The sequence below is a fragment of the Pipistrellus hanaki genome (genome assembly GCF_964339955.1).
Source record: "Pipistrellus hanaki genome assembly, chromosome: 12".
Taxonomy (NCBI): domain Eukaryota; kingdom Metazoa; phylum Chordata; class Mammalia; order Chiroptera; family Vespertilionidae; genus Pipistrellus; species Pipistrellus hanaki.
In genome coordinates, this window is record NC_140514.1 from 37,431,373 (window position 1) to 37,459,067 (window position 27,695).

The 27,695-nt window shown below is 44.9% G+C and overlaps 2 protein-coding genes across 3 annotated transcripts in view; one reads left to right on the top strand and one right to left on the bottom strand.

Annotated features, from left to right (window-relative positions):
* Positions 1-27,695, bottom strand: part of ASPRV1 (aspartic peptidase retroviral like 1) — a 157,513-nt gene that overhangs the window by 3,146 nt on the left and 126,672 nt on the right. The gene's annotated exons all lie outside the window — the stretch shown is intronic.
* On the top strand, positions 416-26,032 carry MXD1 (MAX dimerization protein 1). Of its 2 annotated transcripts, XM_084901237.1 has the most exons (7): positions 416-724; positions 1,450-1,549; positions 6,403-6,432; positions 19,150-19,264; positions 21,036-21,195; positions 21,450-21,678; positions 21,826-26,032. In XM_084901237.1, the coding sequence occupies exons 1-6, from the start codon at positions 652-654 to the stop codon at positions 21,635-21,637; spliced, it is 666 nt and encodes a 221-aa protein (XP_084757363.1). In that variant the 5' UTR covers positions 416-651; the 3' UTR covers positions 21,638-21,678; positions 21,826-26,032. The 2 variants fall into 2 exon arrangements, with proteins under 2 accessions (XP_084757363.1, XP_084757362.1); XM_084901236.1 differs by having other exon boundaries at positions 417-724; positions 21,450-26,032.

Consider the following 27,695-nt stretch of genomic DNA (forward strand, 5'->3'; position numbering starts at 1 on the left):
AGTGCCGGGGTGGGGAAGCGGGGGCCGTGACTACCAGCCGCTCCGGGATCGCCCGGCTGGGGAAGGGTGACGTCATTGTAGCTGGGAGGTTTCGGGAACCGGCCAATGGGAGGCAGCGCAGGGGCTCGCTTTCTGTAGCTCTCGGCCAATCCTAGCCAAGCGGCGGGCGGTGTAGAGCCAATGGGGAGCTGGGAAGGAGCACGGGGCGGAGTTGCGAATCCTGTCACCAATTGGGAAGAGGGGGCGGAGCCTGGGCCTTGTCAAGCATGGCCAACCAGCGAGAGGAGCGGACCCTGGGGGGCGTGGTGTTAACACCCTCCCCCAATCGAGCAGGGCCGGAGGCGGGGCGGCCCTCGGGGTGCCCAATGAGGGACGCGGGCGCAGCGGGCCTGTCAAGAGAAGGGGCTGGGGGCGGGGGGATGGTGAGTCGGGGATAAACACTCCGCGGCGGGGGCGGCTGCTGCTCTTCTTCGGGTTCTGTCACGGCGTCGGCGGTGCCCAGCTCAGCGGCCCCCTCCCCCTTCCGGCCAGCGTGGTCGCCCGAGAGGCTCTGGGAGCCCCGCTCTGCCGGGTCCGCAGCGGGTCGCGGGTGTCCGGCGGCGAGCCCGTGGCAGTGGGGGTTGGTCCCGCGGCTCCGGCCCCCGGTGCAGAATGGCGACGGCGGTTCGGATGAACATCCAGATGCTGCTGGAGGCGGCTGACTTCCTGGAGCGGCGGGAGAGAGGTGCACGGGGGCGAGAGGGGTCGGACCCCACCAGGGGCCGGGGGCTCTGAAGGTCCCCGCTGCGGGTCCGGGCGCCCTGCCGCTCCGGGGGTAGTTGGAGGCGCGGAGAGCGCGGCCGCGAGCGCTCCTAACCCCTCCGGCTCTCCCTCCGCGCTGTCCGGAGGGAGGACGCCCGCTGCCCCCACCCCCAGGCAAGAGTGGGGGGTAAAAGGGGAGCCCCTGCACCCCGGGGTCCCGAATGTCGCACCCTCCCCACCCCGTCGCGGGTGGGGTGCCGGGGACCACCCTCGCCCAGGCCCTTGGTCCACCACCTCGGGTTCTTCCCAGCTGGCCGGTCTCGGTGGAGGAGCAGCGCCTCCCCTGCCCTCCCACCCCCCGCGCCCGCCCGGCGTTTGCCCCGCACCTTCGCCTGCGGCCGGCCCCACCGAGCACACCTGCTGGACGTTGCCCATGGGGAGCCCGGGCTCCATGCGCTCAGCGACTTGACGGGTCTTTTCTCAACAATGAGCAGCTGGAATGCTCCTTACACCTGCTCCGAACTGAGGGCATTCACACAATTTTAAAAACAATCATTGTTCTAAGAATTCCACCTGGCTGCGTTTAATTATTCCCATTAGGTTCCTTCAGTGAAACATAGGTAAAATTTTTAAAGGGAAATACTGTGGAGAAGAGAGGGTATTGAGTGTTCCAGGCTCATTCATTAACTGGATCCTCCGGTTTTCTAGAAGCTGAACACGGGTATGCCTCCATGTTACCATACAATAACAAGGACAGAGAAGCCTTAAAACGGAGGAACAAATCCAAGAAGAATAACAGCAGCAGCAGGTAATTTGGTCAATATCTCTCTTCCCCTGTTAGGCTATACAGCAGATAACACTACCTGCAGAATGGAAGTTACCTGTTGTGCTAATAACCCGGGAAATTAAGTGGCGATCATGATTCTGTAAGGCACACATGGTCTTAAGCCACTGGAGGAAGCAGCCCTCGGTTTGGGTGGAGGGAATTGAAACGAGAAATGGACATTATCCACTTCTTTCACTTTTCATCATGAAAAATGTATAGACATGTTGAAGTATCTGGCTTGGCATGGGTAGTAGGTTTTCATATTTTACATGTAAATGTAATACAATGGTTTGTCTGATGATGTAGTTTGTCCTATCTATTTATAATGGCAAAGAGGAATGAGTGAGGTTAAAATCTGCCTTTTGGTGACGAGGAACATATAACATCAAAATATTAATATGCCACAGCCCGTTTATATTAATTAGCCTTATTACAGTTCTTAAGATATGTGGCTCTCACTAGGAAGCATTGGATTAGTGGTCAGTGAATTCCCATGTTAAAGCCCTGAACACAGCTCCTGGCGCATAGGAATTCTCTGATAATGCTGCTGTCCTTTTAAAATACGTTAGCTAGGAAATCTCTTTTATTAGATCCATTCAACTATACCTTTCATTCCAGTAAATTAAAACCATTGGCATTTTCATTGCTGACTTGGAATCCTTATCCCTTTCCCATCCTCATGAATAACCCCCTGAAAGGAGCTGTATTTGGCGAGCCTCTGGGGTATAATACTGACCCCCGAAAACCAGAGGCTCCTACTTACACCTAACCCATTTGTTCCTGCCTCTCCTCTGCCCTTGGTTCAGCCCAGTGTCCTCAGTGTTGGTAGAACCACGGGATGTGGGCAGGACACAGGTGCTGAGCTCTGAAATAGGAAGGCACTTGGTGAAGCACAAGCCTGGTCACTGATTACCTGGTGATTGCTTTGTTTTCCCTCCTCCTTTAGCAATTACCTGAAAGTGGTAGCTAATAGATCTGTGCCTGGATACTACCTGTGTCTTTAATAAGGATGCTAATACTTATTGGATTACACAACGATATAGAACAATTTAGCAAGGTTGCATTTTGTTAGCAGTGTTAATTTTTTAAAGTTTTGTTTCTAAGAACTTGGAAGCCTTTTGGGTTATTTTTCTGGAAAAGAGTAGTAGTTCATTTATTCTTATCTACTCAGGATGAGAGAGGAATTGTCCATATTAATATTCCAGGATAGTCCTCAGCAATTAATTTTCCCCCAAGTTTCACAGGAGAGTTGTCAGGGGGTGCTCAGTGATTGGGAGAGGAAAAGAAGAGGAGGTTGAAGAGGAGTGGCTTGGTCCCGGAAGGTGATTAGGAAAGAAAAATAATGAAAGTTGAGAATTTCAAGCCAAAAAACAGCCCTTCTCTTCTCTTTATTATGAAGCATTATTCGTGGGGGGGAAATGGCTGCAACTCCTGATTTTTTGAAAAGCTCTGTTCTCTTCAAGGATGTGGTTTGCTTTCCAAGGTTAGAAATAGGAGGCCGTCACGGTTGTCCATATTCTTGACTAGTCGTGAATGAGTGCAATGCCTTCAGTGATGTGAGGATCTCTTGAGAGACCATGATTAAACCTGGAGAAGACGCCGCGCGATCTTATGAAGCAGGAGCAAGTTGTTTTATGTAAATGTAATCATTTCCTTCCTGACCTGAGCAGAGAGCCATCCCCCCTCCCCCCCCAAGAGAATGCGGTTTGATCCCTTGATTTGAATTAGACTTATACCCAGAGCTCTGTATCGCTGGGATTTTGAACTGAAGGCTGTGGGGAGATTGCTGCTGGTTTACATAACCATTGGGTAACAGTTTATTCTTGTTAATTCGGGCTGAAACGCTGTGCTCTTTGTTTGTAGAGCTGGGGTGGGGGAGTGCTTCTCCTTGGACAATAAAAAATGAGATTTAGCCACATATCACATTTCTTGGGAACTGAAAATGCAGATCTGAAGTTTTTTCTGATTGCTTGTTTTTAAAAAAAAAAAAACAACAAAAGCAAGTGAAATTGTGAATATTGATTGTTTTGGAATCATCCAGAGAACTACTGGCATACAGGGAGATGGAATCTTTTTTTTAAATTTTTTCCCCTTTCCTACTGGTTTTTGAAATAAGTTACTGAGAATGTAGAATTGAAATCCAGGCTTTAAAAGCATGTTAAATTGGTAAAGCAGACTTTGGCACTCATTTGAAAGAGGAAGTCCAGGACTTGCCACCCAGTTCTTTTATGAGACAGTGGCTGGGTAGCTGACCTGACACGGGGAGTCTGAGCCAAGGACTGTTCTCATTCTCAGATACTATGTAGTTTGGCTTAGTTATCTTTCTGTTAGAATCTATTTTTAAATGGGGACATTGGGCCTTTAATGATTACAGATTTATCAATCACAGGGGAAAATCATTGTGATACAAAGTATCTGACTCTTCTAATGCTGTAATTAAAAATATAAATGTTGACCCATCAACAGAGTTGGAGGCGATCTCTGAACTGGTTATTTCTGAAAAGGTCTGCTTTTTATTAAAAAGAAACTCGGTTTCAGTAAACCAAATGCACTTCAGTAATGCCTGAGCCATTAGGTCTAAATCCCCTTGTAAACATCACAGTGTGTTCAGCACCCCTAAGAATCAAATAAGATCTTTAGTTTCCAAAATTCTGTTCAAAGTTTGAAGGAGTTGTGGTTCCTATGGAATCTATTAAAAAGTCTGTCCTAAGGATTTAGAATTTTTAAATATGTGTCTTCAAAGAATCCAGAAATGGTTGGTGAGTGTGCCCCGTGTGCTGCTGTTTTCTCTGACAGGAGACCATGTTCTTTTCCAGTATCCACCCTCCTCCTCCTCCACTTCCAAGAATGGCACTTGAGGATGGTGCTGTCTGCGGTTAAATGGGGAAATCTTTGCCAGCTGTGGCCATATACTTCCATCCATTTAAAAAATCTGTCAGACTTTGAACTTGTTATTCCCTGTTAAAACTAAAATGTCACGTGATTTTAAGCCAGAGGTTTGCACTGTAAGCCAGATTCTTGTTAACTGTGATGTCCTGCTGGCCATTGCAGAAATAAACCTTCAGGAAAATGCAACTGAAGGATACAGAGGGGGAACCAAGGGACTCAACCTAAAGCTTTTAAGTTAACCAGTCTTAAAGTTCACGCATCCTTTATCAAGAAAAGAAAGATTCTAAAACTGAACGTGCTGTCATTTTCTAGTTTTTTCCTTGTGGAAGAGTTGTTTAAGTGCCAGATTGGAAATGTCCCATTTCAAGACTACACACACACACACACACACACACACACACGCACACGCACATATACACACACCTCCCCACACCACACACATGCTTCCCCACACCTCATACATACCACACACATACCACACACACACACACACACACAACACACACACACACACCCCTAGTCTCTGGTGTGAACAAATTTGATGCCCACCCCATGTAAATGAGGGGCTAAGAATTCATGGAAGTAGTGATTCATAATTACTCTGAGAATTTATCTCCTAGGCACAGTGAGGTTCTAATTATGGCCCCACAGAATTTCATGACTTGAACCCTAATCTCCTGAGGTGGCTAGATTCTAGAGAGCTTCCATAAGGAAGGGCAGGACCCAGGGCCTTTGTAACTCTGGGGAGTTCCTCAGGTTTATTTATAACCAGTCAGGGAGGAACTGTGTGAGCAGGACACTGAAGTGACCACTTGACTGACTGCTTGTGACTCTTGTGAAACCTGTCCATAAATTTTAGACCAGACCTTACACTCAAGGTCAGCTATAAATACACTAATAATTTGATTTCACATCCACCACAGCTTTCACCCAGGGCTCTCTAATCACTTTTGCAGTTGCTACCTCATTGATCCATGCTTGTTCAGTAGATAATTAGCAATACTTTTTATTCCCATTTTACGGAGGGGTTAACCAAGGACAGAATGGTAAAGAGTTTTATTTCTTCCTCAGAACCAGTCAGTGGCAAAGCTTTAACCAGTCTATTGTCTGTATGTTGAAATGAGTTTTGGAAGCCCTTCCTAAAGTCATTTCATAGATATTCAATACAATCCTTCCAGGAGGTTCTATATGATAAAATAGTTACTTCAGGGAATACAAAGATGGAGGGAAGAGGGGTGATTTTTACCCATTTAAAACTGAATCCTGCCGAAACCGGTTTGGCTCAGTGGATAGAGCGTCGGCCTGCGGACTGAAAGGTCCCAGGTTCGATTCCTCTCAAGGGCATGTACCTTGGTTGCAGGCATATCCCCAGTAGGAGGTGTGCAGGAGGCAGCTGATCAATGTTTCTCTCTCATCGATTTCTCTCTCTCTCTCTCTCTCTCTCTCTCTCTCTCTCTCTCTCTCTCTCTCTCTCTCTGTAAAAAAAAAAAAAATATATATATATATATATATATATATATATATATATATATATATATATATATATAATTTTTTTTAACTGAATCCTGTAGTCAAACAGCTTAGCATAAAATTTTGGTGAATACTTCATCTAGAAAAACTCCAGGGCCGGAGTGGGGGTGCCACTTCCACTGCTGTACCCTCGGCCTAAAGTGAGCTTGTGGAATGATATAAGCCAAATTCACATCACATTGTGCAGCTGTTTTTGTCTTTGTATAAATAGACTTCTTTTCTTTCCTTTCTTAAAATGGATTACCTTCCCACTGGGGAATGCATGCCTCTTAGTTTTCCACTTCTCCTTGAACTCTGTTTTAGGTATTTACATTTATCTGACCCCCAAAGGGGCTGAGTTATGCTCCCTTTTTTCTGTTGAAGTAGTCCTTTAACAAAAAATAATCTTACCCTTTTCTTATTGTTCCCTCTTTCAGATCAACTCACAATGAGATGGAGAAGAACCGGTGAGTTGGGGTTTGGGGGTGGGATGGGGGAGTTGTGATGCATTTTCTAGTCATTAAATTAGGAATTGTTTGCTCTTCTTAGCTCCTCCTACAGGTAGGACGCGGTGTAAGAGCTCACTCTGAGCCTCTGAGCAGCTCTGCCCAGAAGTCACTTAGGTGGAGGAAGGGCTTGCTAGTTCTAAAGACCACACCCCACCCTCACCCCGCGGCCTCCTGAGGAATGCTTTTCCGTGTGACTGTTCCACAGGCCAGAGCATTTTAGGTCCCAGGCAGTGTTTCCCAGATGGTGTTTCTTTAAAAATTACATGCTACTGGATGTAATTGACAGAGCTGTTTAAATCATACACACATATATATATATAATACTACTATATATACATACAAATATGAGTGTGCGCAGTTATAATGTACTTGTGAACAGAGATTCTCAGAATGCGGGCAAACAGATGCAGAGCAGACATTGGATCAGTGACTCGCAGAGGAGCTGCGCCCTCCCTGGGCTCTTGCCCCCGGCCTCAGTTCCTCTCCCCCATCGCCCCGTGCTGCGCGTTCACATCTTATTGTCCACCACAGGGACACGGCCTGATGGCTCTCGCCTCTGGTTGCACATTAGAATCATTTGCAGAGCTTTTATATTTTAATAATGTTTTAGTAATTTTTTTATTAAATTATTAGCTGTGTACATATCTTACCATTCCCCCCACAGTAATTATTTTTAATGTTAAATACATTATACTTATACAGGTGTATATTTTGGAGGAAGAGAACAAATTGTTATCTTTGCTAATTTTATAAAGTAACTTTTTATTATAGGATGTTTCAAATTTACAAAAATAGAGCAAATAATGTAATCAACTCACATGTACCCATCACCCAGCTTCAACAGGTATCAACCTTCTGCCAATCTTGTATAACCAACACCACCCTTTTCGTGGGATTTTTTAAAGCAAATCTATCTCTAGTAGACTTTTTTACAAAAACAAAACATAACCACTTGCTTTTACTATGCAGAAGAATCATAATAATTCTTTGTGGAACTTAAAAAAAAAACAAACACCCAGGCATCACCCCTAGCCATTCTGATTTCATCGGTTTGGGTTGAGAGTAGTGTACACTAGCTGCTGTTGTTTTTAAAGCTCCAAGGTGATTTTCATGTCCATTCGGGGCTAAGATCACTGAACAAGCCTCGTTCTACTTGCGGAGCTCCCTTCAGTTTGAAATGTGGGCTCCCGCTCCAAACAGGCTGGCTTTCTGGGTGCCCTGCATGAACAAGGTGACACACAATATCATGCTTACCCTCCTTGATGAGGGAGCCGAGCCTGACTGTGAAAGTCAGGACTGAGTGACATGTTTCTCAATGAAAGGGCAGACCAGACCCTTACTGGGAAGGCAAATCTTGGAACAGGGCAAACACTTAGTATTATCCCATTATGTGAGAGAGAGAGAGTGTGTGTGTGTGTGTGTGTGTGTGTGTGTGAGGGGGGGGGGGTGGAGGGAGGGGGGAGATGGATAGCAAGTGTGTTGCTGGACACACGTTTCTCCCCGTCTCTTCTTCTCTTTTCATTTCTCTCTTGTGATTGGCCATGTTTTAAGTCGGAACTTTTTAAAGTCTGAGCTTCCTTTATGCTTTAGGGGTTTATATATCATGAACTGGAAACTCAGAAGTGTCTCTTCGGAAGGTGGAAAGGGAGCCTAGCTTTTGTTTTCCATGTTTAGATTCTCTCCCATCTTGCTCCTTTGGAGTGAACTGGGTAAATTGGGGATTTTTCTGCTGGAAATTCTTCTAGTGTTCCTTCTCCCCTCTAACATTTTACTTAGGCGTTTATTTTAATTATTGAAATTTCGTCCCTCCACGTAAGGGCTCTTAGGCTTCCTTGCTACAGCTTTGTGCCTTGCGCCTCTGCAGGAATGCCACCAGAACGTCAGTTTTATCATTTATTATAGTAGCTCCGAGATGTCTGTTTTCTACCCACAGTGGCCCAAGAACCTGTGCTGGGCACTGGTGTTAAGTGAGTTCAGACTGGGGCGTTAACTCAGCATGGTCCCCACCTTAGGGACACGTAGCTTGTCCGTGAGAAAGGCGCAGAGAGTTCCAGTTAACACGCTGAGTGCTGAAATGCAGGTATGCACAAGTGACTGGAGGCAAAAGTTACAGAAAACTGGAGTTGAAGTCACCACTGGGCAGGCTGCTTGTAACTCAGGCTGCTTCTGTATGACTAGTCAACTTCTGTTCGTTGAAGGGTTACTTATCTCGTTTCCTTATTGTCTTTTCATTTTTGGAATTTGGTCTTGTAAGGTCTTGATAATTCTTCCTGCAGCCTAGAGCCTGTGAACAGAAGAGAAGGAAGTAAGGACTCACATTTACGTAATTCAGCCAAGCATTGGCTGCTGCAGTCCGGGGAGGAGATTAAAGCTGTCGCCACTTCTCCCTCAGTAGTGCGGTTGCTTAAGATTTTAGGGTTTTGAGGTCAGTTGAACAACTGTGCTTACAGCCTCCCTGGTTTTAGTAACTGGATGCCATAAGAGAACACTGCTTTGCTAAATGCTACTACATGTGAGCCATTTTTTACCTTACCATCCCATTACAAAGACTGGCATAGCTCTCAAAAAAAAAAAAGAGGTAGCAATTTAGAAAAACAAAAACAAAAACTTCTACCTGGGATTTTCTTCCTCTTTGAATCTTTTCTGTGGCACTTTTGAGATTCTGAATAATTGGTGTTCGTCAGGACTCCACTCTGAGGAGACTGTATTCAGTGTACTGCTTAAATAATCCTGGCATTGGTGGGGAGAGAGAATGACCTAGGCTGGTGGAGGCAGTGGGGATTTCCATTCAGTGGACCAGGTGCCATGACCACCAAAGAGGCTGGAACCCAGAGCCATGCAGACCCACCTGCCCGTGGGGTGGAGGGCTCAGTCAGTGTCCCTGTGGGTGCGTGTTTAATGCTGTGGGTCTAGCCTCCTGAGGAAACACCCTGGGTGGGTAGATGGTGTGTTTCTTTTTGTCAAAAACTAATCTTGTAGAAGTAAGTGTCTAAGAAATATAGAAAAATCATACTAAAAATTAAATCATCCATGAATCAAGCAGCCAGAGGAAGCCAAGGAACCTTTGAAATGTATCTTTCCAATTGGTTTTGGAAAATAACTTTAAAAATCTAGTTCAGTGTAGCAAATTTGAAAATTCAGAAAAGAAATTTTTTAAGAGAATAGTAAAAAAAAAAAAAAAAAAAAATCGCCTGTAATAGACCTTGCAGCAGTAAAAACTGCTAACATTCCAGCTAAGTTATATATTTATCTAGACTTTTGTGCATACTTTTAAAAATTAACATCAGATCATATAGTAAATAATTTGAATCTTACATTATGAACATTTTCCACTGTTGTTAAATCTCCTTTCCTAACATTACTTTTAGTGAATGCCCAGTATAGCATCATATGAATGTGCTATAATTCATATAACCAATCACCTATGCTAGGTTCTTCCCAGTATTTTGCTAATGTAAGCAACGCTTCCTTAATTTACCTTGTAGATAAATCTCTGTCCAACACAATAATTATTTCCTTAGGGTAAAGTTGTAATTGTGGAATTAGTGGTATACAAGTTGATAGGGGTTTTGATGTTGACTGCTGGGTTGATTGCCCGCCAGCCAGGTTATGGCTAAGTCTTTCCATGCCAGTGTACATTGTTTTAATCACTGAGGTTTTATCGTGCACTTCAGGATCTGGCAAAGCAAATCTCTCTTCTCCTCCCCTTCTTTTTTTACTTAACCGTGCTCTTAGCTATTTTCATCAGGGTTTTTTTCCCCTGGTGATTTTAAAATCGGTCCATCAACTCCTCATCCCCTAACTACTTCTGGGATTTTCAAAATAAGAACTAAATAGTTCCAATATAAGTTCACCTTAAAAAGTTCTTATTTATAAATGTTTCCATGTACATCTTGCACATTTTTTTGTAAAAGATATTCCTTCCTGATTTACATATATTTTTTTTAATATATTTTATTGATTTTTAACAGAGAGAAAGGGAGCTAGAAACGTCGATGTTTCTCATCGACCAGCTGCCTCTTGCACACCTCCCACCGGGGATGTGCCGGCAACCAAGGTACATGCCCTTGACCGGAATCGAACCTGGGACCTTTCAGTCCTCAGACCGAGGCTCTACCACTGAGCCAAACTGTCTTCGGCTTGATTTACATATTTTTTATTGCTTTTGGTTTCCCATTGTAATTACTTAATGATTTTTATTGGAAAAAGAAAACATTTTAATCCTTTGTTATTATATTCTCTTTGCTGATGGTAATTCTGCTGTTTCCTTCTTTTTACTGGGAATTCTTCTGGTTTGAATCCCTTTCACTGAGCCCTTAGCAAATGGAGCCTGGGGGAATGCATATAAGCAGGCAGCGTTGTCAGGAGTCAGGTGCTAGCATGGACTTTTTTTCCCCCCAAAAAAAGAAGGCTCTAGCATCTCCTTTTGTAGCAGACACTGGTTTTTCTGGAATGGTGCATGTGCAGGCCTTGCTGGAATCAGGCAGCTGGTCTAGAGAGATTACCTCTGCCAGAGTCTTCTGCACCCCATGACGAAGACCTTTGTGTGTGCTCCGCGGGGAGGACTCGGCAGCCTGATGTAAGCTGTTATTTTCGTTTTGTCCAACAGTATTTCGGTGGCATCTGGCCTGGCACGTGAAACGTTTCAGTCAGGTCCTTTCTAGCAGGATATTCCAGTTCATCGCAGGCCCCTGTAGTTGTTACTTTCGAGTTTTGGCTTTTCAAATAGCTAAGCTCCTTCAGTCACAGGGAGAGGGGACTGACTTTTGCATGGGGTCTGAGTTGTGGTGTGCATTGCACCACTCTTACTGTGCCTGAACTCCCTCAAGTACATTCAGATCTCACTGTAGGATGTTGTAACACATCCACATCGCCTGGTTGCCACATGAGGCTAAGGGCACGACCTGGCTATTACACAGGGAGTATATAGGTATCAGTGTGCAGTATTTGATGGTGTGGAGGAGCACTCCGATTTGTATCCTAGAATCCCATCCATCTTTCCTCTTGGGTCAGTGGTATCTGCCCTTGGAAGAACTTGGAGAAGAGAGAGATGCTGGTTATTCAATCAATTTCCAATCCCCTACCTGGAACATTGGGCCACTCACTGACTTTTTAATCATAGGCATTAATAGTCAAAAGTATGAGATACAGCAAGCAAGTAGTAGTTACTATCTATCTATCTATCTATCTATCTATATATATATATACACACACACACACACACACATATATATATGTATGTATATATATATAAATATATATAAATTGGGCTCTGGAAAGGAAATATTAATGAGGCATACTTATGTATTTCATACTTTTAAAAAAATATATATTTTACTGTGTTGTTTTTTTACAGAGAGGAAGGGAGAGGGATAGAGAGTTTGAAACATCGATGAGAGAGAAACATCGATCAGCTGCCTCCTGCACACCTCCTACTGGAGATGTGCCCACAACCAAGGTACATGCCCTTGACCGGAATAGAACCTGGGACCCTTCAGTCTGCAGGCCAACGCTCTATCCACTGAGCCAAACCGGTTAGGGCTGTATTTCATACTTTTAATAGAGAAGTGATTTTATAACTTAAATGTAGCCACCAATTCATTTAGCATTCACTGTTCATGGAGTGCCATGTTCCTGTACAGCTAGCATATATAACTACCTTGTAATTTTTTACAAAGATTTCTATTACAATTCTGAAAAATCTCCAAGACCTTACAAAGTTTTAATTAAGATGGTAATAATGAAGCATTTGGCAATTTTTTTTATAAAGGGATCATTTTAGAAAAAAGAAAAAAGTCCTTTTTTTTTTTTCTTTTCTTTTCTCAAAGCATGACTTATACCTTCATCGGGATTCTTTGTTTAACCCAGTAAGGTTTGTTCTAAAACCAAACTCTGGAGAAGGTTAGGCCCTATCATCACTTTAAGGAAGTAACTTTTGACCCCTTAAGATGTGTTTCTTCTTACTTCATCCTGAAAAACCTCTTTTTCTTGCTACATACCTATGTCTGAAATTATTTTTATTCCCCTCCAATTATCCTTTAGGATTTATTAGGCTATTTAATTGGCTAACTCTGTGTGCATACAAAGGTAGGAGATAAAAATGGCAAAGCCTTGGCGTTAAGTAGACTGTTGTTTATATAACTCTTCTTCTTCTTTGGTTAATAATCTGAGGCCCAACTTGAATGAAAACTAGTACTCAGTGTATCATGTTTGTTAAGTAAGAAAGCTTTCTTCAAAGAGAAGGGATATAAATGATCGCAGACATCAGATTCTACTCTTAGTTCAATATCTGCAGACACATTGTCATTTCTATTTAACATAAATTAGAAGACTTGGTCTCTTCCATTATTTGGTAACAAAAGAAACAGAACAGTTAGATACATAGGACGTTTGTAGCATGTGAATACAGGAATGTGATCATTTGAAAAAAGAAAAACTTACAATACGCTATAAAAGCTTAAAAACCTTCGTGGAGAAGTTAAGTCAAACCAGATATGATTGAGAAACATGAAGAAATGTGTTTGGTAGAGGGCAAGGGGGTCCATTCTGGAACTTTCAGTGGGAGCTGATATTGGTCATGGTCTGAAGGTCACTCAGATAAATGATCCTGCAATAACTTGTTTACATGTCTGACCATTCCAACTAGATTTTAAGTGCCTCCAAGGCAGGGACTTGGTCTCACTCAACATCACACCCTGCTCCTAGGAAGGCAGCAGTGCACAGACCACTGTCCTCTGAGAAGTACGAGTGGAGTATAAATGCATGAATAAGGCTCAGTGTGTGTTTCAAGGTCCCCCTATAAGCCCACTTATTATCTACCCTCTTCACTCACTGGCTTCCATGTTGTTTGCTCTGCCCTGATCTTACAATTATGTTTTGTATCGTTTTCTCTGTACTGTGAAAATCTGAGGGAGAGAGCTCAGTCACACCTTCAATAAAGAAGACTAATCTCACAACAGAGAAGCGCGCACAGACACAGGGAACTGACCTGTTACCATTCCCAGTCTCCACGTCCATGTGAGGAAGAGCTTTAGAGTTGACACAGCAAATTCAGGAGCACTCTTTCCAGATGGCACCATCTACCTAGATTCTTATTACTCTTGTTGCATCTGTTCCCCAGCTTACCAAACCTGCTGGCCTGGGGTACACATGGATAGAGTCAAGGAAGCTAGAGTGTGGAGGCAGAAATAAAAAGAGCAGTGTTGCCCTGGCCGGTTGGCTCAGTGGATAGAGTGTCGGCCTGCGGACTCAAGGGTCCCAGGTTTGATTCCAGTCAGAGCATGTACCTTGGTTGCGGGCACATCCCCAGAGGAGGGTGTGCAGGACGCGGCTCATTAATGTTTCTCTCTCATGATGTTTCTAGCTCGCTCTCTATCCCTCTCCCTTCCTCTCTGTAAAAAATCAATAAAATATATTTAAAAAAAAAAAAAAAAAAAGGCAGCGTTGAGGGTCGTCTAAGAGCACGCTGGTCAGCCTGTGCCTTCTGCCAGTGCCAGGGCTCCGGGGATGACTGCCTCACCATTAGTGACTTTTCACTTGCTTGTTTATTTTCTCAGGTTCATGGCTGACAATAGTTAAGGAAAACTAACAACAGAACTGCATGGCATCCAGATGCATTTCATGTTTAAATCTTTAATATATTTGGAATCTATTTTTATGCTAATCTCCCCACTTCCCTGCCATTTTCTGACTAATCCATTTTCCCCTCCCCCAAGGATTTGCAGTGCTATTCCCACTATATGCTAAATTCATATCTTTTCTTGGGTCTGTTCCTGGGAATTTTTTATTCTATTCACTTGATTTGTCTCTCTAGTCCTGTATTAGTGTATACTGTTTTATTTATTTATTTATTTATTTATTTATTTAAATATATTTTATTGATTTTGTACAGAGAGGAAGGGAGAGAGTTAGAGAGCTAGAAACATCGATGAGAGAGAGTCATCGATCAGTTACCTCTTGCACACCCCCTACTGGGGATATGCCTGCAAGGTACATGCCCTTGACCGGAATCGAACCCGGGTCCTTTCAGTCCCCAAGCCTACGCTCTATCCATTGAGCCAAACCGGTCTCGGCTAGTGTATACTGTTTTAATTATTGAAGCTTTATAATACAATTCAGTATCTAGTACAGCACATTTCCTCCTCATTCTTCTTCTTCAAAAAATTTGGCAGTCTCTCTCACACATTTATTTCTCTAGCTGAAGTTTATACTAATTTCCCAGTTTTATAAAGAATACTGTTGGAATTATTTTCTTGGAATTATATTAGACTGACAGTTTTACTTTGAGGATTCATATCTGGGAATTTGCTGCTTTTTTCCATTTATTCAGATTTTTCTTACATCTCTCAGCAAAGTTTGGTCGTTTTCTTCCCAGAGATCCTTCCCAGACTGATTTAAGTTTGTTCTGGAGCGTGCTCTGGGCAGAGGTGTCGCAGGGTCTCTGGGTTTGGAAACACGTAGAGAGATGTGCTGCAAGTCCCAAGAGCGGCGCTTTGCCCCCGTCTTTACTTTCCTGGGGCCTCGCAGTGGAGGGGTAAGAGGGAGGCCAGGCATTTGGGACGGGCCCTCCGCCTGAGCCCCTCTTCCCCTGCCTCTACAGGATATGAGTGGCCCAAAGGAATCCTTTCCTTTTGCATGCGATAGCTTTATAAACTCCTTGCTAATTTTATAATGTAAAACAAGTGCTTTTAGCATAAGCAAGACCTGTGTTCCCATAGAAAATGGGTAAGATTTTCCATCTTTTAATGGCAAGAGAGATCTATTTTCTTTAAGGGTGAGTTTAGTGATTGGATTTTATCAGATAGCCTCTAGCTACCTAGTGAGACATGGAGTTCCCTATGATTTTAAGGGAATATTACAGAGCTATAGTTACACGTTTGCTCCCGTAATTACTCTTCCACAGAGGAAGCGGGGATTGGAAGAGTAACTGCTGCTGTATATGGGGCACTCCATGTCAGACCTGGCCCGGGGACTTCCTGTCTCAGTTAACACTCACAGGGCCCTCAGGTGGGACTGTCACCTTCTGCTGAGGAAATGATCTGTGGATAAAGAAACTCCTCAAGGTCACACAGGGAGAAAGGGGCAAAGTCAGGGTCCCAAAACTTAACTCTTAGTCACTATACTAATTATTGGGTTGTATAGATTGGCAGATTGTTTTTAAATTAAAAACAAAATAAAATTGATATTAAAAACTTAGTGACAAGAAGCTAGAGTTTATATCTAATTTAGTTATAGGCCACACTTTATTCCGAGTGTTACTGATTATAGCTCAGATCAAAGATTGGTTTCTTTATGCTGCCATAGACCAAAGGTGTATCAGCCCATTCAGAATAACTAAAGCAATGTTTCTGAAGAGTCAGCAGGTGAGGTTGTCAAAGTTCATGACCTAGGTACAGAGCAGTTGGATCGTCACAAAAAGAGGAGGCAGTCTGGGGCCGAAGGAGGCCAGGATTTGGCAAAACCCTCTTCTGCTGGGGGCGGCGGGGGGGGGGGGGGGGGGGGCGGTTTGGGGAGGTAGCGGGAGACAGCTCTTGGCAGCAGAAGGCGGGACTGTGTGAAGAAGATGTGAGGGGAGGAGATACGAGAAGATGTCTAGTGGTTTCCTGTTGAGGATATGTGGCAAAACCCCTGCCAGTTCCCCAAAAGGGAGTTGGGCCTGGTTCAAAACTGGTCACCAGGCCCCCCTACAAACCCAGAGCCCTGGGCAGGAGGCTAGGCAGGCCTGAGGGGAGAGCTGGGACACGTGCTTGTTCTGCTGGCTTTGGACCTGGGAGCTCCGTGGTGCTGCAGGCCTCCGGGTCCCAGGGTGGAGGTGTCTGTGTCTCAGAGTGGAGGACCCTCAGGGGGAGTTGTTACGGAGATGTCTGTGTTTTTTCATCTGGTTGAGGAATTGAGTTTCACTGCTCTGTGATGGAACTGAGCCTGCCAGGCACCAGGCAGGGTGTGTCTGCGGGCAGGTGGCAGGTGGGCAGGGCGGCCTCGGGCTGGAGCAGAGGCGCTGGCAAAGGCCAGAAAGCACTGCTGTCCTGTTTTCATACGAGACCAGAGGACACCCAGTGAACATGTACTGCCTCAGCTCAAGTTAGTCAAAGTGAGTATTTCTAGTTTCACAACTGGGAGTGTTCTTTGGAAACCCACATTTGGGTAGTGAGAATACTTTCTGGGCTAGACTCTGTAACTAGAATGACGGTGCATGGAAAGATGACTTTATTATATTTTTATCAGTAGACAAACTTCCTAAAAAATTTACATACTCATCTGTAGATAAACCTACGTCATAAAGACTAATGTGACTGTTCTGAATCATGCAGTCTTTGCAAATAACAAGCCAACTAAAAAATGTCTTAAACTCCTTTTAATTTCTGAGTTCTTTTTCCTAACTCGACAATTAGTCTATAAACTTTGTAATAAGAAATAAGTTGGGTAACTGTATAAGTATACTTTCTTATGGTGTTTCTAGTAACATGATCGATTTTCCCTGCTCTTTTTGGAGATTATTATTATCCACGGTGAACGAGTACATTTTATACACCCATGTTCCAAAAGACCTCTAATGTGAGTTTTTGCTTGTGACCATAATGAATGGACAGGTTTTCGGAGCAAGTGGAAGCCTTATAATATAGTTAGGCATTTGTCCCATTAAACCTTCCTGGCTCAGGAATGAGAGCTGTTCTCCCCAAGCTTATTAAGGCTTAGAGGGCCCTTCGAGAATGTAGGATGGGGAAGGAGGCCCAGAAGCAGATGAGGCAGGGGCTCAGAAGCCTGTGGAGTGCACCGCGGGCCAGATCTGCCTTGGGGACCATCTGAAGTCTTGATGCGAAGGGTGTGAACTGACTTCCTTGCATATTGACCGATCATAGAGCTTTCTGATGCAGTTTTCTTCTTTTGGCCTGCAGTCCCAAGTTTCAGTAACACCGTAACATTTTTAAGAGGGAGAAAAAGGGCAAACTAAGCTTTAAGGTTTTCTTCAAGTTCAGCTGAGAACAGGCTCCCTGGCTCCTAGGAGCTCTGCTCAGATCGTTGTGTGTCGGTAACGGCTCTGTGTCTAAAACCCTGGATCCTGAGCACTGTGAAGGCGCAGATAGAGGAGAAATGGACTCTACTCGAGGAGCTTCAAGTCAGTTGACTAGATAGCATGATCCACTCAGCAGCCCTTTAGTAAGCCTGTGGGACGGGGAGGCGCTGTGGGCACGCAGCAGTGATGACGCTCAGTCCCCACTTTGTAAGGAGTTTGCTCTGAATGGTTAAGTACCTGCCAGACAGGGCATCAGCCTGTAAACTCAGTGAACAGAATGAACAAATAAGTCTCAGAAGATGGCATCTCCATGGGCTGGAAGGCCTGGGAAGGCTTTAGGAGGTTGGAGGCTGAAAAAAAAATCCTGAATCTTGGCCATGTTTGTGGAACCGGCCATGTTTTAGAACAGGGATGGGAACCTTTTTCCTGCCCAGGGTCATTTGTTTATAACATCATTAAAAATTAGCCTGCTGTATTTGGTCAAACATTTAATTAACTCTCCCCTAATGCCTTGGCAGGGCCAGACCCAATGATTTGGCGAGCTGGCCGTTCCTCACCTCTGTTCTAGAATAACACCCAATCCAAGATTTCAAGGAAGTCTTACCTTCCAAAAATTCAGGGACTTTTGTGCTTCTGGCCAGTCTCTGCCGAAAGGCTCTCTCTTCAGGGTGTTGATGTGGCTTCTGCCTCATGCAGCCTCTCTCCTCTTCCGCTCTGTCCCATGGCTCCGTTCCGCCACCCTCCAAGAGGTACACGTGCTTCTCTCCAGCTGTTCAGCATGCTTGTTCATGTAGTAGTACCAGTGGTACTTTATTCATTAAAAAATATATATATATTTATCTTTTGAGTAGCAGTAGTCTACATCGTTGAAAAACCAAAAAGTATAACACATTTAGTGAAAATTTATCCCCTTTCCTCATCCCAGTCTATTCCCTGACTTCTCTCTGCCCAACTACTGTTACTAGTTTTTTATGTATCATTCTAGATTTTATGTCCATACAAGAAAACACAAATAGTTTTTCCATTTTTACCAAAGATAGCATGTTATATGCAGTTTACTTTTCTTCACTTAATATACCCGAGAGTTCTTTCCTAATAGCACATAGAACATATTCTCTTTTCATAGCTGCATAGTACTCCACTACATGGATGTACCCTAATTTATTTATTCCCTATGGTAATTTGGGTTGTTTCTATCTTTGCTATTTCAGATAAAACTAATAAATAGTAGGTCATTCACATGTAGGAATACTGTCTACAGCAGTGCTATAACTATAGTGACTGACTGGTCCTGAATGAGTAAAGATGAGGATGGTTTAAAAGGATTATCACCTGCCATGTCATTATTTTCTGAATTTGGATATTCTCTATTCACAAGCCTGGAGATAACCTGATAAATATGCCTGATGAACATTAGATGTTAGTCCCTATTTCAACACAGATATCTTAAATAGATTTAACTGTAGAAAACCCTGGATGTTGTTTCTCCTTGGTGTTTCCACCAGAGTTGTCTGGTTTCAGAAGATGTAAATTGGGCCAGAGGTCATTGGTGGTCTTTGACATCACTGGCCCTAGGCAACTGCATTCTCTCTGAATTTGTTCTCGAGGTGTGCCTGTGGCCTGCCATGAAATTCTGAAACGCTACTGTGATCTTTTTATAGACGGGCCCATCTTCGTTTGTGCCTGGAGAAGTTGAAGGGGTTAGTGCCACTCGGGCCTGAATCCAATCGACACACTACGTTGAGTTTATTAACAAAAGCCAAATTGCACATAAAGGTAAGTGTATCCTTGAGGTGCCTGTTTATCTTTGCCTGAGCAGTAGGGCTTGTTACGAGGACAGCACATGTACATCCGCAGGACCTCTGAGCTCTTCCTTCCCGCCTTTTGGATGAATCACAGGCACCCCCAACGCAACAGGTCCAGACCCATCTGAGTGTTTCTCACCCCAAGGCACCAGAACTTTTAAGTGGTCCATCCAACTGCCCATCGAATTATACAAGCCAGAAACTCAGGGCTCTTACTTTTTAGCCATATATCTAAGTTGTCTCCAACACCTAAATATTTCACAGCCTGTCTCCTTCACTTTTCACCCATCATCTACCATAATAAATCCCGCAGTGCCTTCCTCTGAGCTGATCTTCCCAAGAACAATCAGTCCTAAGCTCATGTTCTGTCACCCTGTTTAAAATTCTTCTGTGGTTCAGGACATGCTCTGCCACCAGGCCTGCCCCTCACCTGTGTGCAGCATCCCCCTTTGTGCCCCAGCCCTCCTTCAGTCCCCAGCACTTGTCATGTTCTCAGACCACAGGGCCTTTGTACATGCTGTCCCCTCTGTTTGGATGCTTCCCCCTCTTTCTTTACCTACTGAATTTCTTGTCATCATTCCTATCTCAGCACAGATACCACTAGCTCAGGGGACCTTCCCTGACCTGGTTACCTTCTGTGACAGGTGGTCCTATTACTGGATTTTTTCTCTCAGCACTTGGTCATAGTTGGCATCCAGCAGTGGTTTGTGACTATCCTTAGAATATAGACTTCTCAGGGAGGGGACCAGGTCTCTAGTCACCTGTGTCCCCAGGACTTCCGAGAGGGCGGGCACAGAGGTAGCCTCAGTACTGAGCTGGGATAGCAAAGGGGGAGTGAGTTCTCTTCAGGCTCTTGAGACCCACAGCCCAGATCACTGTGCAGCATGTTTTAATAGTCATGACTAGAGGCTCAGTGCATGAATTCGTGCATGGGTGGGGTGTGGCTGGCCCCGCCCACTAGTTGAACTCTGGTCAAACTACCAGTTGAGGAGATAATTTGCATATTACCCTTTTATTATATAGGATTGGAAAATGTCACTTTAATTATGGTTAGTAGCCTACATTAATGACAATTCGGGGGGGATAGAGGGAGAAGAACGTCTGTTTAGAGCAAAACAATCACAATTAAACCATCTTCTTAATTATCTGAAGAATATGAGAAGCTAGAGGACAGATTTGTAAAAACAAGTGGTCTACGGAAATGTGTTTTCAAAGCTCTTATGTTGGACAATTTGAAATCAGGGCTTCAAAAGGGACTATTATTTCCTGCTAACAAACAGAAGTTAATTGAGATTTGGCATGATGCAAAAAGCGCTTATGTAATTGGGCCATGCACTTGAATAAACACACATTTAAATGGAAGTCTGTTTCCTAAGCTCCCTCCACATGCACTGCTCTGGTTGGGAGATTAGGTGTTCAGGGTGTCTCTGCAGGCATGGGAGACAGGTTGGTTCCTGCCTGCAGCCTTTTCTGTATCAAAATTGAGGGGCACCAGGCGGCTAGTCTCAGATCCTCCCTAGAGTCCTCGTGACAGCACTGACACAGCGGTCAGTGCCCAAGGTGTCGGGCAAAGACAGGGGTCCCAAGCCAGTCAGCCAACTTCCTGTCTCTGTGTGAAGCTGCTCACATAAATGAATGAAATCTGCCAATCTTTTCAGAAGCCAATGCGAGAGAGGAAGATGCGGGGTCGTTGCCAATTTTGAAATCTGCTTGTGGGCTCTAACTACCCCTTTGACTTGCAGAAACTTGAAGATTGTGACAGGAAAGCCATTCACCAAATAGACCAGCTTCAGCGAGAGCAGCGGCACCTGAAGAGGCAGCTGGAGAAGCTGGGCATCGAGAGGATACGAATGGACAGCATCGGCTCCACGGTCTCCTCCGAGCGCTCCGACTCCGACAGGGGTGAGCCGTCCCTGCGTCCTCGCCGCCCCCCCCCCCCCCCCCACTGGCCACAGGCAGGACAGAGAGGGAACTGAGCGTCTGCGTGCGATGTCGGGAAGTTGAGCTGACCTTCAGTAACGAGTCCCTCTCTCCTTGTAGCAGCGAGGCCCCAGTGTCCAAAGGGCTTGCCCAGAGTCGCTCGGGTTTTCAGGCCGAGCTCTCTGAACGGTGCCTTTACCTCTCTCTCTCTCTCTCTCTCTCTCGTCCTCCCACAGAAGAAATCGATGTGGATGTGGAAAGCACAGACGACCTCACGGGCGAGTTGGACTGGAGCAGCAGCAGCGTGAGTGATTCTGACGAGCGGGGGAGCATGCAGAGCCTGGGCAGTGACGAGGGCTACTCCAGCGCCACCGTCAAGAGAATAAAGCTGCAGGACAATCGCAAGACGTGCCTCGGCCTATAAGAGGGGTCGCCGCGGCCGCCCGAGGGCTCCTGTCGATCTGAGTAGGTAGTGTACCGGACCCGCCCACGGTTCCCTCGCACGTCCACTTCCGTGTACCACCTTCACCAACTCAGCTCTGTAAACGTTTGCCAGGAGTGCTTGGGATTGTGGGCTTCTGATTTCATCCACTCGCTTCTTTCTCTCCACAGAAATTTGTCTCTGAGAGACTGTACATTCCAATCAATTTGAAGCACCCAAGAATTCTTAGACCGAATAAGCAATTTTCACATCTCAGCAATTTCCCCCCCTTATTTACTGTCCCCGCGCAGCCTACCAGGCCTTGCTTAATGTGTTCTGGCTTACTGTGTTACTTGCCTAGCAGAAATGTCTGACTGTGTCTTGTGCTTAGGAAATTGAAGGAAATAAGCTTCAAAGTTGAGAGCCTGATCTCAGAACTCCAGAGTCAGCTCTGACAGTGGCATTAAGAGCTCTTCCCCGCAGACCTCTCCCGGGGAGGGGTCAGAATACCTCCAGGAAACCCGCACCCCCTGCTCGGTCCCAGAACCCCGTGCGGACGGGCGTCTTTCCGAAACGGACGCCTAGAGAAGATGGCTTTGGGGTTGCACAGCTCATCCAAGTTCCAATATCGCTTGTTCTCACCAACAAAATAGTACAGTCTATTTTTGTGTGAAGTTTTTGGGGCTGCGCTGTGTACTGCTATCCCCAATGCGCATTCTTCTCCAAGTTTGTTATGCTACTTGTCTCTGGAACATTTTTTTTTCCTACCTCAGAGATAAATTAGATCTCCATTTCCCACTTAACACAAATTGATTATGCCTCTCCCCCCCCCCCCCCCCGAATAAGTGACATTTGGTCCAATTCTATTTTCCTATTTAACTTTCAGCAATAACTGAGCTTTGGCACTGGCTGAGCTGGTGCCCGCCACCAGAGAAAGGAGAAGTCCACGTGTCTGCTCTGTGTTGGCAGGGGAACAGGAGGGCTGGTACCAGTTACCAGAATCCCTCGTTATTTTTGGACTTACCCGGGACTTCTTCACGAAGGCTTTGGGTTGATAGTTTAAAAGGCTGATTTTTTTTTTTTCTTCTTGGTTAAGATTTCTCTCTTACGTGGTCTCCCACTTTGTAGCATTTTTATTTAAGCTAAAACAGAGCACATGTATATGTACATAAGACACATTAAATCTATAAAGACTATTTATTCATTTTATATAAACTAATGTAATGGAAAATAAATTCTTATGACTTTGTGCTTTTATAGATGTTCTAGAAACTTTGTATGTAGGTATCTACAAATTGGTCCATTCCCCCTTAATATTTTTGCATTCATATTTTTGAGGTCTTGATATTTTCAGCCTCTGGCGAATCTTTTCCATTGACTTTAAACCATTTGTAAAAACCTGTGATGCTGAAGCAGAGTGTATGTCACAAAGTGATGAGGACATTCCTAAAATCCACAGAAGCACTGCACCCTAAGGGCTAACGGCTGGACCAGTATGGGTGCCGCCCCGTGCCCCGCTGGCCTGCGGTCTCTGGCCTGCCACCGCCTCACCACTCCACCTCCACACACCAAATGTCCACACACTCTGCACAGCAGCTCACTCTGGACACGAGAGCAATGTAAACAAAGCCCGATGCCTTTTGTGTTTTTCTCAATGATTAAAACGAATTTTTAATTGGAAGCAGTGGATTGCTAAATGATCCCAAAGTCATGTAGAACTCTCCTCCTGTGTTTATTTTGTTCTGGTTTTTCCTTCATTTCAGCTTGGGGTGGGGGTGGGGCAGGTGACACAAAGGATTTTTTTATCGTTGGAATCTTTTCCAATTACCAGCTGAAGATTTGCACTGAAATACAACTCGTATGCCTTCTGCATTTTTAAAGCCTGCTTCCTGAGTTTAAGCAGAGTGATAGTGTTCAAAGAGCCAGCTCAGCCTGTAACGTGTTTGAGAAGATATGTCTGCACTTTGAGGTCCCTTTCGAATGCCGTTCGCTAAACCTCGCAAGCGTTCTGTGTAATAGCTATGTTCAGGCGCCTCACAAGTCCACGGTGCCGGATGGCATCAGATACTCCGGACTCTGGGAAAAGCTTGTGGGCTTGCGTTGGGGGAGGGAAGGGAACAGAATCCGTGTATTTGTTAATTTAGAAATAAGGCATCTCAGAGACGCCATTATTTTCTGTGTTTTAATTGTTGTGCCTTTGAGTTAAACTGCATTTTTTGTCTTTTGGTTAAAATATGAAATGTACTGTCCCGATATAAAACAGTAATTATTTTACCTTTGCACTGTTTGTCTGGTCCTTTTCAATTTGACTGCATAGAAATGTGGAACTTGCCAGATTGATAAACTGACACCAGGGTTAGACGTTACTTTCTGAACTCCAGGTAGACAGAATCAGCAAGCTAGATGGGCCTCTCTGACCAAAACTGTAACCTTCCGGACCAGCAAACTCAGCCCGTGGCAGCTAATTCCCTTCCCCACACGGCCGATGGGCAGCACCATCCGCCAGTCTGTCCTCTCATTCACTGACCCACCAGCTTGACTGTTAAGAGCTACACAGTCCTCTTGGTTGTTTTGATTTTTTTTTTAAGCAAAATGAAAAACCTTTCCGTTAGGGTTGTTGAGGGGAGGGGATGAGCAAAGACATAAACCCCAGCCTTTAAGATTTTGACAATTGTACGTAAATAGAGATGTGTATAAATATAGGCACATGCATATTTTTATGTGAAAATTGATTTTAAAAAAACTAAAATGAAATCTCAACTACATTCTTATGGAAACCATTGCAATGCAAATGGGAAAACAGGAGTGTGGCGTCCAGTTTCATTTTGTGCAGGGAGAGAATAGATGTGTGTGTTTCTGCCAACACCCAGGAGACGTAACTGCCCGTGCCTTTTGGCTTAGGATGGCGGCAGAGCACCAGGGCGTTTCGTGTGAGTTTTCTGTTGCTAAGCAGGGATACGAAGCCTTCAAGGTGCTCACAGCGACTGCGGGCACCTTCCTCTAGTGACTGCTTCAAGGAGCATCACTTTTTTTTTTAACAGGACCTTGATTTTTCTCCCTGTCAACCCAAGACTAAAATAATCTCACTTTCCATTCAGAATTGAGCACTTAAGTCTAAACAGGCCCTGACCCTGCAATTGGCCATATGTTTTTTGTTGTTTTTTTTTAAAGGTGGGCATTTCCTTTAATCTCTCTTTTTTTTTTTTTTTTTTTTAAAGAATCAAAGGAACCTTACCTGGGTTCCCAATGGGCCTCTCTTCTTCATCCCTCAGGTGGCCAAGAGCAAATCCTAGGGTGTGGGGAGAAAAAACAAGTGCAAACTAGGTAGGATTGTGATGTTCAAAATGACTAGCAATATTTGGGGGCTTGCTAAGGGATTTTTGTGTGTTTTTTTTCTTCTTGCCTCTCCCCATCCATTAGAAAACTTATTTTTGCAAAGAATATACATATACATTATCATTTAGGTTTCTATACCATAAGGTATTGGCAAGAATATCATCTATTTCCCCGAGTCTCTATCCTTACTTGTTTTCCCAAGTGTTTTTTTTTTTTGTCTTTTACCTGCCCTGTGTGTTGAGCACCAGGAAGCCAAAGGCTGCGAGGTAGTTTCCTGCATGGCAATCTATTATTTTTGTTTTTTCTGTGTCTAACTCTTGGATGCAGTATGTGTAGGTAGCTGGCTACTCACGATTTTAAAAATTCTTCTGGGAGAAGATGACCTAAAGGCCCTGTTAGATGAGTTGGTATTTCTCATTTTACTTGATCAGATCTCTTTGTTTTTGAAGATACCTGGGGGTTGTAGGGAGGGCTGCAATATGTGATTGATCATGATTTATCATTAATAGTACATGGGCAATTTTCTCACATTCTTCTGAAAGAAGAAATAATTGCCTGGCACTGCTACTTAGCTGTTGAATGGCCGAAGAAATCAAGTATCTTTGTCTTCTCGCAACAAAATCATAAGATGAGAATGAGTAAGACAGCTAATTGTAATGTTGATCCAGGTTTTCATTTTGATTTCTTATTCTCTCTCGAGGGCTGGGGGGAGGAGGGGGCATTCTTGATTTTACCAAACTTGCCTTCCCCCTTGTCCCTGGACGTGGTGCTCTGGGAATGTAGCTGTGAACCATCAGTGTTGGGGGCCATCTTCCTCATGATAAACACAGTCTAAACAGGGAGCAGATGACAGTGTGCAATTCTGTTTCCAGATGTTTCTTTATGTAAATACGACGCCAATGTAAATCCTGTGTCAAGACATAGAGAATGGTGCTTTTTACTACAGTTAGCACATGCGTTTTTAGAAGGACTACATGTTTTAGAGAATCTTTGCTGTGTATATGTAAACGTCTGTATTGTTCAACCATTAACAAATAATAAATTATTTCATTATTAAAGAAATCTGGGTCGTCTTGATGTTTTGTACCCCATTTTAACTTCTCATGCCTTTTATTTACAAAACTGAGTTCATCAGATTTATTTTTTTTCTTTCCATTTCATGGAGAACCCACTGGCCCTCGGATCCTGTGCTGAGAGTTTCAGTTGTGTGGCGTCAGTGGAGCCTGTGTGTTGATCAGAATTAGTAACAGCACCGGCTGCTCCGCTTACCCATGTCCCCTGCTCTTGCACTCCTCTCGGCTCCCTCATCACAGTGACACCTCCAACACAGGCAGCCGGTCTGACGGGAAAGATCACAGCAGGAGAGTTACTAGGGGAACAAACCCGTACAGGGACTTGCTGTGAGAAATCAGGTGGTGGCGTTCGAGCTGGGCCCTGGGGAAAGAGTGGGCATTCACCAGGAGAGGAGACTTTGCCGAGAAGGAAGAGGCAGGTGCTCAGGGGGCGGCCTGGAGGCTGGGAGCGTGTGGTGAGCGATGGGGCACGTGCAGGGAGGACACCACATTGTGAAAGAGCTCGTGTATGACACAACTCATGGAGAGGAGGGAAGGAACCCAGTGGAGCCGGTTGGCTCTTTTACAACATTAACCCGTTCGGTTCATTAATTCATTTAGCAAGTAGAGACGGAACACCTGCTCTGTGCTGGGCTGCGCCGCAGCTGAAGACACGCCGGTGCACACACCGTGAAACCCCTCTCTCTGGAGCTGGCCTCAGTGGGACTGCTGGGCACGGAGCTCCTTCCTCGGCCTGGCAAGCCTGCTGACCCGACTCCTCTGGCCCCCCAAGAGAGCACAAACTTAGAGTTAAGGGGAAGGAAAAGGGTCTTTCTCCTTGACCAGTGCCTTATCCTAAAAACCACTTAAATACATTTTTATTGATTTCAGAGGAGAAGGGGAAGGGGGAGGAGGAAGAAAGGGGGAGGGGGAGGGAGAGGGAGAGGGAAACATCAAATGATGAGAATCATTGATTGGCTGCCTCCTGCACGTCGCACACTGGGATTGAGCCTGCAACCTAGGCATGTGTCCAGACCAGGAATCGAACCGTGACTTCCTGATTCATAGGTTGATGCTCAACCACTGAGCCACACCAGCTGGGCCCACTTAAAACTTGTGAAAGGTTTTTATGGTGCCCTCGAAGTTAACTATGGTGGCATGCAGCCTGAGAGTCTTATGAGGAAGGATCTTGCTGTGACTTCTGCTTGGGGAAAGTGGCCTGGCTCTCCTTTCTCCAAAAATTAGCAGCCACGTGCTGGGTCTGTCTAAGATGCAATTCTAGGATCCCCCACTGGGCAGGCTCCAAACTGAACCCACCAAAGAGTGAACTACAAGAGTGAACATGGAAGAAACTATCTTCTACCACGGGGTCCAGGGTCCCTGCTCTGCGGCTGAGGAGAGGAAGCTCTGAACCACAGATGATTAAGGAGACAGCTCTCACGTACAGAGAGCCTCCCCACACGATGACAAATCTTACTCCAGGGTTTCCTGACTTTGTCCACAGTCGCCTGATGAAGAGCGTCCTTCGTCAGACTGCACGGCCCGTGTCGCAATGTTGTCTAACCCACACGTCCTGAGTGCTCGTTGTCTCCATGACCTCTCACTCAGCCCTCGGGAGGGGGTGGGGGAGTGCCATCCTGACCCCATTTCACAGGTGGCAAAGCCGGGAGAGA